General features: G+C 47.8%; 1 protein-coding gene across 3 annotated transcripts in view; it reads right to left on the reverse strand.

Annotated features, from left to right (window-relative positions):
* Positions 1 to 288: 288 nt before the first annotated feature.
* YPEL2 (yippee like 2) overlaps positions 289 to 13,605 on the reverse strand; it is a 34,457-nt gene continuing 21,140 nt past the window's right edge. For all 3 annotated transcript variants that reach the window (XM_080356908.1, XM_080356909.1, XM_080356910.1), the window contains 3 exons: positions 7,658 to 7,701; positions 6,765 to 6,873; positions 289 to 5,616 (listed from right to left, as the gene is read on the reverse strand). In XM_080356908.1, coding sequence (XP_080213034.1) covers positions 5,527 to 5,616; positions 6,765 to 6,873; positions 7,658 to 7,701 — 243 coding nt within the window. In that variant the 3' untranslated portion in view covers positions 289 to 5,526. The remainder of the gene's footprint in view (positions 5,617 to 6,764; positions 6,874 to 7,657; positions 7,702 to 13,605) is intronic.

The raw sequence follows: 13,605 nt of genomic DNA on the forward strand, positions 1-13,605 counted from the left end.
GAAAAATACCTTAAAATCAGGTAATTCCTCACCAATGTGCTTCCCTCGCTGCTCTGATTTAGGGGATGATGGTGTCGGGTGGGTCAGCACCATCTCTTGGTCTATTTGGGGTTTGCTGTTGTACTAAATCCTCGACTTGGTGCCGTTTGCGCTGCCTGATGAGATTCTTGCCCGTGACTATGGAAAAGAGGATAATGTGGCTATTCTCGAGGTAAATGCAACATTTCTTAACCAAGTTTTGCTGCCTCCAATTTGCATGGAGCGTAAGCGATTCAAACAGAGACACGGACCAGCCGTTTTAGTACTTGAAAATTTTATTTTCTCAAATGAGCACCAACACATATTGTAAATATGACAAACAATACGCCTCCCTCTAATACTGAAGAACTATTTACAATGTACAAACACATGAAAAGGTGAAAACCAATTCTTTCAAAACAAACGATTGCATTTATTACCGAAGCAAACAACCTGAAAGAATATGCCAAAAAATAAAATAAAATTAAAACAAGATCAAAGAAATAAAAGTATACACAGTTTGTAAACACAAGAGCATCAATAGACAGGCTGGTATCGGAAATATCGTCCTTCGGTTTTGTCAGTGGGGAAAGCGTTCCCATTTCCTTACGAAAAACAAAACAAAGGATACATAGAGTTCGTAACTACGAGAATAGCTTATTTGTGGTTGTACCTTACACAATGCCATTCTGCTTGCGTTTAAATATGTTGGTTTGTTTTCTGGATTCAAGATGATTTTGTTTCCCCTCTTCTGCTCACTCTTTTTAAACAGGATTCTGCAAAATCTCTGTCTAGCGTCATTGTTTCCGAGCATTAAACTCGCGAGGCGTCTCACCTGGGACAAGAGGAGAAGAGGCTCCTTCCCACCCAGCCGAGCTCCGGTTCTGCCACCCTGCTCACCCCCCGCTTTGGGTGTCGCTTTGGGTGTCGCTTTGGGTGTCACTTTGGGTGTCACCTCGTCACCCAAGCACGGGTTCCCATGGAAACGCGATGCTCCCCCCGCCACGCGGCCGTGCAGTGAAATGCATGACGAACGCACAAACGCATACAGAGAAAACTCTCACTTGATCATCACGAGAACAAGAGACTTCATCCCGAGGTTTTGTTTTCTGTATGTCTCTAAACCGTGTGCACCAAAAACGGAGAATTAAAGAGCGTGCGACAGTTCTTCAGCACTGAAAACAGCTCCTTGCTCAGCAAAACGCGGTCCAGTGGTTTGTGCTGTTGGTCCAACTTTGGGATGAACGAGACTCAATGAATTAAAAATGTATAAAGGGGGAAAAGGGGACGTTAAAGACAGAAAGGAAAACAGGGAACAAATGAACTTGACCGCCCCAGAGGTAAACTTGTACTCTAACCGGTTATGGAGCAGCCTGGTTTAAAAAGGAAATAAAACCAAACCAAAACACAACCAAACAACAAAAAACCCCAAAGAAAAGCAGGATCCCTGTCCAAAGACTTATGTTTTAAAAACAATGGCTAGATAGAAACCTCCATCCTCCATCCCTGCTGCCTCCCAGTGACTCGGAGGCTGCAGCTTGTGCTCAATCCTGTTTTCTGAACCTCAACATCTACCTCACTCCAGCCAATTCTGGTGCAAGACAAGATCTCAGGCCTGGATCCCCCAAACCAGATCTCCCCGGGGAAGCTGAGCCCAGGTGGGACCCACTGGTTTGGGGGGACTCGTCGGGGGATCTCACACGGGTCCTCGGGCGCTAAATAAAGGTGTTTCACAAGTCATTCCAGCCCCTGGCGCCCTCCCCAAGTGTGCAGAGCCACCTCATGTCCCACACGTGGGGACCACAGGCTGCTGTCCCCAACCTGCCACCAATGCTGTCCCCAAGCTGCCACCACTGCTGTCCCCAAGCTGGCACCAATGCTGTCCCCAACCTGGGACCGCTGCTGTACCCAACCTGGCACCACTGCTGTCCCCAAGCCGTCACTGCTGCTGTCCCCAACTCGGGACCGCTGCTGTCCCCAAGCTGGGACTGCTGCTGTCCCCAACCTGCCACCACTGCTGTCCCCAACCCGGGACCGCTGCTGTCCCAACCTACCACCACTGCTGTCCCCAACCTGGCACCACTGCTGTCCCCAACCCGGGACCGCTGCTGTCCCCAACCTGGGACTGCTGCTGTCCCCAACCTACCACCACTGCTGTCCCCAACCCGGGACCACTGCTGTCCCCAACCTGCCACCAAAGCTGTCCCCAGTCCGGGACCGCCCGCCCCGGACACCAATTCTACGGGCTGGAAGCCGGAGCGATTCCCCTCCTGCCACATCCAGAGGAAAAGCGGATCAACTTCAGAGGACAACGAATACTATGATATTTGTTTCCCTTTAAACATATTTTCAAACAAATACAGAAGGAAACAGTATCATTTATAAACAACAAAAACGTGCTCTCGGGGGGGGAGGGAGGGGGCTCTGAGAAAACAGCACCAAATATATTATTAAAAAAAATTAAATAGTATTTACAAAAGTATATTTCACAAGATAATTTTTTTTTTTCACGTTTTGTATATATTATCATCTGAATATTTATTACAGGGATCAGGATTTCACACCAGATAATCCACCAGAGCAAAACAATTGAAAGACTTAGTCAAGCCTGAGCTTTGGGGGAGATGGGGGTGATGTAAACTCCAGGATAACGCAGCTCGCCAGACTAAATGCCACATCAAAAGAATAAAGCAGCAGAACTCACTGCGGTTGGTGTTTCCTCAAGGGTGTCAGCGGGGAAAGCAGCACTGGAGGGATGCGGGAGCGAGGTTCTTTGGTTATGCTCTGAATACATCACTGTAGGAGCCATCGATCCTGTGGTGGCACAACATACTGATCCCATTACCCGCGGGGCCACCGGCTCCCAAAACTGCCGCGTGTCTCGATGCAGCAAGTGACAGATGAGTTAGCAGCGGAATAAGAAGCGCTTTGTATTTAATGGACACGCAGCGGAGAACAAACGCCAATGAGCCTCACGAGCCCATTTTTCTTTATGTCCCTGGACAGTGCATTAAAGTCTCTCTATGGATAATTCTCTGGGTATTGGGGATGTTCACAGGCACATATTTTTATTGTATCGGGGCTTGAGGTGAGATTCTCAGCAAGCGTGAATCTGTGGATGCTGATGGGACAACACCAATTAAAACCAGATTAAGATCTCGCTGTATTCAAGCTTAGACTGGTTGCCATTAAAAGCATAACCCTTGTGAACAGTTAAAACCAGCCTGATCTGATGGATCATCGTCCTTTCTTGTCCCAAATACATGGATAAAAACCTTTACACCTGGTAGCGCTCTGCAGCAAGGGTTCTTGTTTCTCAGAGCACTCCTCTAGACAGGCCTATCATTTTATAGCTTTTTAATGGGTGATGACTCTAAATACCAACATAAAACCACGAGCCCATGTGTGCTCTTTTTCTCACCCTCAAACATGAATGATTTGGGGTGATCTTTTGCTTCTCTCAGCTCCAAACAGATCCCCCTAAGGCTTCGTACCTGGGGAGACTGAAGAGCTCTCCGAAGAACACAGATTATTTCCCACTAGCTAAAACCTCATAAATCGTTGTGGCTCAACAACCAAAAACAGGAAAATGGGACCAGGCCAGTGCCAAAGTCAACAAGGTGGTGTGTACTGCAGAATTTTGATTTCTATTAGATTTTTTTCACTGAAGGGAATGCAGGTGATGGGTTGAAGAGAAGAAACAGCCTTTGCTGAGATGGGCCATCAGGTCTGGGTTTCAGCACAAGGACCCATCAGGTAAAGTCCACCCTGATCCATATGCAGCGTCTCTGCTCACACCCCCTTATTTAATATGAAATGACTTTCTGACCGGCAGCTCTGTCCTGATCCCCACAGCCCACTGAGAGCGTGGTGGGTGGGGGTGACAACAGCGTCGGTTTCATAAGGAGCTACAAACCCCTGCACAATACTCTTTCCTTCTGGATTAAGACAGATTTCCCCCAGTGGATTAACCTACTTGAAAGAATTCCACGAACAAAAAGAAAACTCACTCAGAGAGATAAAAACTAATTCGGTTAAATAGTCTTGGAGTTATGCACCAGATACTGGCTGGACTGTTGCAGAGCAAACTTCACATTGTCATTGATGCCTAACACAGCTCCCCTCTCACATACCGGGTCCCTTCCCCACCAACCACCTCGGGAAGGTCCACGTTAATTAAAACTAAAAAATTAAAATGGGAAGGACTTGTTCCTTGCAGTTACGACACCCACATCTACCCCTCCTCCCCTTTAAACGCCAGGGCATGGACAATTTCAGGGGTAGGGGGAAGATGTTTAGTTTCTTTTCTTTCCCGTCCCCCTGTGCCTGCAACAGGCTCCTCGGAGCGGGGAAACAAGGGGGAAGGTTTTGGGGAGGATACCTCATGGCTTGAAATATCCACCTGTGCAACACTGCTACAAGTGCCGGGCTCCTCCGCTCCCCGCTCTCGCACCATTCCCGTCAGCTCCGAGATTCTGTAACAGCATTTTCCTACATGCACTTGACAGGGGTTGGTAAAAGACCCCCAAGGATGCTCAGCGGAGACCAGGAAATCAAGGGGCACCCTGTGTGACTAAGTTTGTCCCCATCCTTCTCTATGTGATTTCCTCTTTCTTGCCTAGCACGTGCCTTTATTTCCCCCCGTCACGTCTTCTAAGCTGCAGCTCCAACCCCTTGCGCCCTAAGCAGTTTTCTCCTCCTCTCTGAGGGGCTCAGCAGCCAGGATTTGGTTTCTGCAGCGGTGAGGATGCTCCCCACAGCTGTGCTCTGTCGGGATGTTCAGCCCACCTACCGACCCTGAAACGGCGAGGAAAAGGAGAGCCGGGGAATCTCCCCAGCATTCGGGTCCTCCCCCTCCAAACAACAAGTTCACAAATGGCAAACGAAACACACAACTGCGATCAGCTCGCGGGGGGAACTGGTTGTGGCTTGTGCTCAGCCGGATTAGACTGAAGCTCCAGCGACGGAGCAGCGGTTTTACGATTCGGAGAGAACGCAGCCGTGAGGTATTTTTCTGTCCATTTAGACAAGTAGATAGTTTCAAGCCTTGGTTAACCAGGACTTAAAGGAGAAGAATTTCAACTTCCGATGACTCCCCTCGGGGCCCGCTCCCCACCCCCTATCACCTTCTCCTGCCCAAAACTCAGGTCTTCCTCCCGCACCGAGACCTTCTGATAAAACGCCACCACAGAGCCAACTTCAGTTTGTACTTAAACATTCGTCAACATGGAATGGCTGTCGGGCGTTCGGTGCATTCTCTTAGCCAACGCCAGAACACAGAGAGAAGCAGCCAGGGTCAACTCACAAACAGATACAAAGCAAAGAGACAGAGAGACAGAAATTTAGAGGCCAGTCACCAATAAAGATGGAGAAGGGTGTGAAGATGCTCCCAAATTGCAGAGCCTCTAAATGCATGGAACCAAGCGTTCAGTCACTCTCTCACTCTTGGATATAATGTTCGGTTGGATGGCATTCTCTTACACGCTGGTAGGGCTGGGCTCTTTCCGTTCAATCCCAGCCATTATCCTTGATCATGTGAGCTAGTTCAATGATGTATTTGCCTTCTTTATACTTCTGGCTGCTTTCAAAAGCGTGTTCCTAAAAAAAGAAAAGGGAGAAAGAATGAGATCAAGCCGGTATCTGAATGTAAAGTCGCTGTTACAGATCAGATCCAGGAATGCTGGTACAAGTCTTGTCTACAGAGCACAACAGTCAAATGGCAGGTTCCCCTCTTGGCTTTCAGGAAAATTAATGTTGGAAGAGTCTCCAATCCTGTTTCCAGCCGTCTTTACAGACAGACGTGTGCTCGCAGCTGCGGAAACACACGGTGCTTCAACGCTGCGGAACTAGGCGAGGAAATCCATGGGATCCCTGAGCAGGTGGGACTCTGGCTCCTGAGGCTGCACAGTTCGGTTCGGCTCAGGTGTGCATTATCTGTGCGCACCAAACGCACCTGAGACAACGTAGTTCTGTTGTCACAGAGGCTTGGGCTCACTGCTGTGTTGACGAAATTTTGTATTTTGTCTTACAATAACCTCAATTTACGTACTTGGTGTCCTTCTCCATTTGTGAGATCCATGCTGTGTTTCTGCACGAATTCCTACCACATCAATTTTTGATGCTTTACTTTTTATAGCCTTCCAACTGACTTATTAAAGAATATTTCTGTCCAGAGGCCACAGATACAATATATGTTTTGTACAGACACTGGCCAAAATGTTTTGACAAACAAGTACACTGCGTGCCTCCTGAAGCAGAAATTAGGATGTAGCGTAAGCCTTTATTTGAAGGCAATTGAATTTACAAAGAACAACAGACAGCAAACAGATAAAACTCATGTTCAAGAGCATTTCCAGTGGGAAGGACACAGGATTAACAATATATGGATTGTTCTGTTATTCTGATATTGGCTGGGAAAAAAGACAATATGAACCACAAAGACTGACTGATGTTATCCTCGTGTTAAGTACCGCTAAGGGACGTCCAAGCAAAACCAGGCCTGCAGTGTATATATTCTTAGTAAGAAAATTAGCTGCAAAGCTCCTGCTCTTAATAGATGCAACAAACACAATACAGGAGGGAAAATGGAAATGCAGGAAGGAAAAATGACACGGTTACAGACCAGAACCCGCATCGCCGGTTCCCAGTTAATGGTCTTTCCACGAGCCCCCGTTACCATGCACACACCTTTGGAAAGGGCTGGAGCAAAGATGTCCACAGGAAAAGCAAATTATACTGATACTCACATATTTCCAACCCAGTGTGGTTTTGCAGTTTTCACAGTAAATATCTGCAACCGCATGTAATCCTGTTAATAACACCCGCTCCTCTGCAGGGCCACAACCCACATTAACTCTGGGGAAAAAGGAGAGATGCTCCCTATTAGTGTGTCTTTCCACATCGAGACGCTGCAATGAAGCTGACAGCGATTTTATTGCAGTATTTAAAAACACAAGCAAGAGGTTCAGCATGCTGAGAACCACAGCTGGGCCTGAAACAAAGGTCTCTTGCAGTTCCAGAACACAATGAAAAGGTAAAATAGAATTTTTATGTGGCTCAAAATTCTATAAAGCTTTGGGCAGAAGATTAATAACCTTCTGGTAAATTGCACCGATTATGCATTTGAGAAAGAATTTCATTTTGAAATGGATAAAACGGTACTTTTACTGTCCCAAATAGAAACGTGAAAAATGTAACTGAAATCAGCAGTTCTTCTGAAAGACATCCCAGCAGTGATCTCAGCAAAACTGCTCTCAGTTATTGGGAAAATGATACTCAATTTTTATGCTAGCTCTAAAAAGTAAATGTGTATATAGATATTATTCATTCTCCACATTTACAAAACTTTGACTCTTTGGTCCAACTCCCCGCTCTGAGAAGAGAATGACTCATCTCTTAGCTCTTATTTCTCAATCAAAAAACCCACCTTTTCCTAAGCTGCTTATCTGAAACCTCAACACAAAATCAAATATGAATCAGTGCTGCTTCCTGCCTCATTCTCCAAACATTTTCAGCAAGCTCCCAAGTCTCAGGCAGAGGTTTCCTAAAAGAAGATTATCCTTTTGTTTGCTTCTTCATGAGGGCTTTGTTAATTTTATCCTATGAGATGCAGAGATGACACGTCCGAGTTTATACTCACACTGAGTTGAAGAGGTATGCTCGTCCTTGGCTTCCTTGAAAGGACTGAAAGGCAAGAAAACAAAATTCAGTTGGCTAGTTGATGGAAAAAAGGCTAAACCAGGACCTGCCCTCCACAACTGCATTAACGGTAATTATAGCAACTGTTGGCCAGGGCCTGAGAAACGCACATCGATACAGACTCTGAGATGGAACGAGCAGGGAGTGCAATGTCAGGGGATGAGCGCTGAAGAGCAGAGTCTGGTCCAGCACCCATGTCACAAACGGCACCGGCCGCCCACTGGGAACTCACCTGGTATCACCAGCACTGCGGTGCTGGACAAGCCCAACGTGCTTTTCAAGAGTGAAGCTGTTTTCCCTCTCGTATCCCAGCAATGTCTATTTTTACCCTTTCGGTTCTGTTTATGGCCTTGTTGCAATCTCGCGGAGGCTTCCCATCACGCTGCCGCAGTTTTTAAACACCGCTGTGTGTGAATTCCCCTTCGGACGACCGCGCAGATGGATGCTGAACCAAACGGAGAGATCGGCCCTATTTGTGCAAGGCGCTGTGCACACAAATACAACCTCTACTCTAGTGATTTTACAAAAGACTTCAACCTTGCTGAGCTGTGTGCAAGCCTTCATATCCCCACTGACACCAGGGACATCTTCAGGACTCGATCTAAACGTAGAATCATTTCAGTTGGAAGAGACCCTCAGGGTCATCAAGTCCAACCATAACCTAACTCTACCACTAAAGCATGTCCCTAAGAACCTTGTCTAAGGGTCTTTTAAACCCCTCCAGGGATGGTGACTCCACCACCGCCCTGGGCAGCCTGTTCCAATACCTGACAACACTTTCCATGAAGAATTTTTTCCTAATATTCAATCTAAACCTCCCCTGGTGTAATTTGAGGCCATTTCCTCATGTCTTATCACTTGCTACTTGGGAGAAGAGACCAACCCCCTCTATGCTCCAACCTCCTTTCAGGTAGTTGTAGACAGCGATAAGGGATGAGATACAATGGGACAGAAATGAACACGGACAAGGGAGAACGATGCAGCAGCAAAACCACAGCAGATCATCACCAGTTGTGGCCAGGGCCCGCTGGAAGATCCCCAATTGCAAGAACATCCGCAATCGGCCCCTTTCCGCGGAGCAGAGGCACCTCTGTGGGCAAACACAACGCTGCCTGTGAGGTCTGGCTGGCAGCAAGGGCTCCGCCTGGCCGAGAACCCACTCGGTTCTGGAGCAATAGCTGCTCTTCAGAGCAACCCCAAGCCCAACATCAGTTGCCACCCACAGCACAGAAGAGCCACTCTGGATTCAGAGAGGACACCGGAGGCACTGGGATATCTCTTTCACTCAGACAAAAGCAATGCCCTGAGGAATGCCTCTTTTCTTGGGCAGGAATTAAATAGGACACATGGCTCAAGCATGTTTGTGTAATTGCATTTATTAGAGAAGCTTCTTTTAATCCTTCTGCAGCACTCAAGTCCTTTATTATTGTTGCTGTCAGCTGGCTGATACCCCACGCGCCAACTCGGCGTAGCCCGAGCGCTACGAAACACATGCTGCATTGTTCCAGTGTCCCCTGTGGTAAAGCAGGAACCCACACAAAGCTGAGCCCCCCCAGGCCTTAACAAGAGTCTAAGCCAGAGCTAGGCCAGGCTCTACCTTGCTGTAGCAAACTGCAGGGACACGGGCTGTCCAGCTGCACCAGAGGGACACGGGCCTGGAGCACAGACAGGGGATGGGGTGGAGGGATGAAAGAGAAGGTTCCCCCAGCAACATGTGCGCCATCAGAGCAAAATGAAAGCAGATGAAGCTTGCTCACCACCCAGTCCTGCCCTGTAAATACTTTTCCATAAACACCAAAGTGACTAAGTTTGCCAATAACAACAACCATGGGAGCAAAGTTTTTATTGGTACAGAAATAGGATTTTCCATTACCGCTGTACAAAGGCCTGTCTTTAATAAACAGCAAAACCAAAGCCATCAGCTTTGTGTTTCGGGCTCACAGGACACATTCCAGCCCGCTCCCAGGGGACAGCAGCATCCTTTGAGAGGTGCCCGTCCTCCCAGCACTTCAGGGTATCTAAGGGTGGTCACCACCAAAAAAAACCCTATAAAATCACATTAATTATCCCTTGCCCAAGCAGAGCTTTTCAACATACCACTGCTCGGCTTTCAGGGCTGCTGCCTGTCTTAATTCACCCTCCAGCCAGCTAATGATTTGGCAGATCATAGAAGAAGCAGCAAGAGAAGCCTGGCAAGCATCCCTAGTTCACCAGTGCATTTGCTCTCTGTGAGACTAACCCGCCTGTATCGTTATAAAGGTAGCACAGGCAGGTTTTATCTGGGTGTTGTAACCTCAGCATTTTCTGGAGATGTTCCTTCTCTTCTGAGGCTCCAGAAAAACTGGCACATGCTGTACTGGGCACTATGAAATCAGAAGGAACACATATATTTATATACAAACAGATGCTCCTTTTTTTAAGAAACACACAAAGATATTTCCATGACACGCTTGGTTTTCACTGAACAGTGACAGTCACCTACTTTGTATGCTATACATTTTCTCAGTGTAGATTTTCACGATACGCATTCAAAGGCGTATCTTACACGTACGCTCATAAATCCAAGCTTCTTATTCTCTGAAACAACAGCTCCTGGCATCCCTTCCCAGCTGAAAGAAATGGAAAGGACTTTTTGTTGTTGTTTCCCACTGAAAGCCCAAGGACATATTTTTCTCTGCACTGCAAACGCTCAATGTCTGGCTGGAAACACATCTGTACATGCCAGTGACAAACCTCTCCCTCCCTCCCAAAAAAACACATGCACAACAGCTTATTCCTCCTGAGTACTCACGTTCAAAAACCTTCCCCGCTCCTGGGTGCTCCACTCAGGGACACGTAAAAGCTGCAGGGAGTGAGGTGGGAAAGCACCAGGCTGGATCAGGCGCTGGGCTGCGGATCCTCGCCTGCCAAGCTGCCCCTCGCTACAGCAGAAGCTCCATGTTAAGATGCCTTTGGCAGCTGCTCTGGTTTTAGAAGTTCCTATCACCCCATCTACAGACGCTCATTACGGCCCCCTCAGCTGTGCCGATTCCAAATTACATCTGTGAAATCATTATTGTTACAAAGACTTGGTGGGGGGCGGGTGGGTTTGAAGGAAATAATTCTTATTCTCCTTGTAGCGTGATCATGGATCCAGTTTAAAGGGCAATCACACAGACTACCTAATCATCACGGTATGGGGCAGACACGAGCTGTTCGGAGTAGGACGTTCCCAAACTCAACTTGCTGGCAAAGCAGCACAGTGCAGAACTGCAGCTCCGGCAAGAGACGGTCTGTGGGACAGGGAGCTGGGCTCCACGGGCGCTGTGAAACCAGATCTGCCACAGCAGGACGTGGGACACGCAGCCAGCGACTGGGACGCGCCAGCTCCGCCGCGGCAGAGCCGTTCTGCTCGCCGGAGATGGGCTCAGCTGAGACCCAGAGCTGAATCCTTATACTGCACACCCGTGACCTTGGCAGCTGTCAGTTCGGTTCAGCCCATTTGTTATATGCCGGCGTCAGTGTGAAGTGCTGAATCTGCCGTTCTGTTTGCTCCGAGTGAGATGCACAACTCCTTCAGAGCGTTCTTTTTTAGACAAATAGCACACGGACAACCACAAGACGCAGGCAGAGAAGAGCTCATCCCCTCCATCGCTCCACCCTGTTCCACCTGCCTTCCCACCCCATCAGACACTTGCACGTTCCCTTTACTGGTGGAGACACAGAAGGAAATTTTTACATTTATTCAGCACAGCCAGGGAAAGGCACGAATTCTGAATGTGCTCCAAATACGCCTCCACTCCCTGCCCCTTCTCCCTCGTACCTACAGCGTCTCATTCACCGCACAGCCCACTCAGCAGTTCCGCACGCGGAACAGATGAGAGGATTAATACCCCAAGTCTTTGTGACAGCGTTTGACAATAGGCTCAACACAAAAAGAGCTGGCTGGAATCATCTGGAAAAATAGGAAGCAGTTGCCAGGACTAAATGGCTCCGTACTGATGCTTGTTCTCTGCAGACTGCAGCAGAGAAAACCCCCGCTTACCTATATCCAGCTGGCAGCCTTTTAACAAACCAATAAAGCAAAAATGAAAAGGCAACTGGTTCCAAAGAGGTACAAGAGGAAGAAGGAACAGAGTGTGCCCCTCCGTGCTACGCTCTCCAAAGCCACAAATAATTCTCGCTGCAAGGATGCAAACGGGATCGAGAGCCCAAAGGCAGCGCCGGAGAGCGACACCGTCGGCACATCCCAGGCGATGGGAAACGGCAGCATTGGGGGAAGCCAAATGAGCACAGCCATCTGGACTCTGCAAAAAAGGACATTTTCTGCACTTGCGATATCCCCCCTGGGATGGAGCCGTTCAGTCAGTAAGAGAAATAGTTTTATGAGCTCCCAGGTTTAAGCAGCACTGAAGTCCATGCAAGAAAAAATCATCCAACGATCTACTCCAAGACAGCCCTGTTATCACTTCCCACCTACACGTACAACTTCTGCTTTTAAGTTACTACCGTCATTTGCACAACACTGACTGTAAGATTTATCTATTCTTGCTGCCGATTTAACCTTTAAATGTCTAATACAACCCTTAAACACCTATAACACAACCTGAATAGGAAGAGACCTTTATGACCAATGCATGATGTCAACCCAAGTGGAGTTTGCATATAAAGACGTGCTCCAAAACACGGGCTGTCCTCACATTCCTCCTGCTCCCTTGAGCACTCAATCCCAGCTCCTATCGGCTGCTATCTCACCTAAAACCCAACATCGCACAGGATGCTCTGCCTTAATAGCACCTCACAAACCCGATTAATTACGTCAGCAATGATTTGATTAAAAAGATAAGTCCTGCAATGTGTTCAGAGGAACTGCTATGCCTGGTGATACTAAGAGGAGGTTACTCATCAGTCACGGCGCAGTGGAAAGTTGGGAGAATTTAACTACGAAAATACACGTTGCAGATTCTGGGGGCTGCAAAAGAGCCATTTCAACCCTCTACTTGCATCGTGTTCAAGTATTTCCCAAGGGAGCACGAGTTCAATTACTTGGTCCCTGTATCCGCACAGACTACAGAGACCTCCTCAGGGTTCATTAATTCCACCTTGTTCTTCCCCATAGAAGCGACAGTCAATGATCAGATTAAACTGAGATTCAATTTTGCTCCGATTATGCGCGATACAGACTCGTGTCAAGGGAACCGGTTACATTATTCCACCTCGCGCACGGATGTGACCTTACCCTGTTCAAACTGCGTTCCCGAGTTTTAATTGGGTTTTAACATGGGTCCCTAATGCTACTTAAAGCCCAAAGTCGATACGGAATTAGTAGACCAAACACATCTCTGCAGTAATTCAATTAATTCAGCACAGCCTTATTCCCCAGCAGTTTACATTGCTGTGCGAATAACAGCAAACAACTACAAGTCTGCCATGTTTCATCCTAAAAACAGCCACATCTGAGCAGTTTTACAGCGTGTTTGTGTCTCAGGTTATGTGAGAAGGAAGGCGCACAGACTGCAAAGATGAAAGATGTTACCGCATTTATTTATGTTTTATTCTGATGGGAGATGCTACTACAATTTTTAATTCTGCCTCCTGGCAACAGCAAGTGTTTGTTCAACCCCTTTGTTGCCTCCAGGCCCGACAGGAGCAGGGACGAGGGTGTTGCGGGTATGAGCCTTTTGTCCTAACGGGAACCAACTCAGCCCTTTACCGCACAGGACGGGTGGGGAGACACCACGGCCCGAAAATGCAAAGGTCTGAACACACACCCACAAAACCACCAGCGGGTCACCCCGCTGCCATCACCTCCCGGGAAATAAATTCTCTGATGCTGGCAAGGAAAAGGTCAATGCAATGATTACCAGCGACTGCAGAACCTCACGCTTCTGCTCCATCCACCTTTTGGGG

Source organism: Nesoenas mayeri, assembly GCF_963082525.1.
Source record: "Nesoenas mayeri genome assembly, chromosome: 20".
In the NCBI taxonomy this organism is placed as follows: Eukaryota; Metazoa; Chordata; class Aves; order Columbiformes; family Columbidae; genus Nesoenas; species Nesoenas mayeri.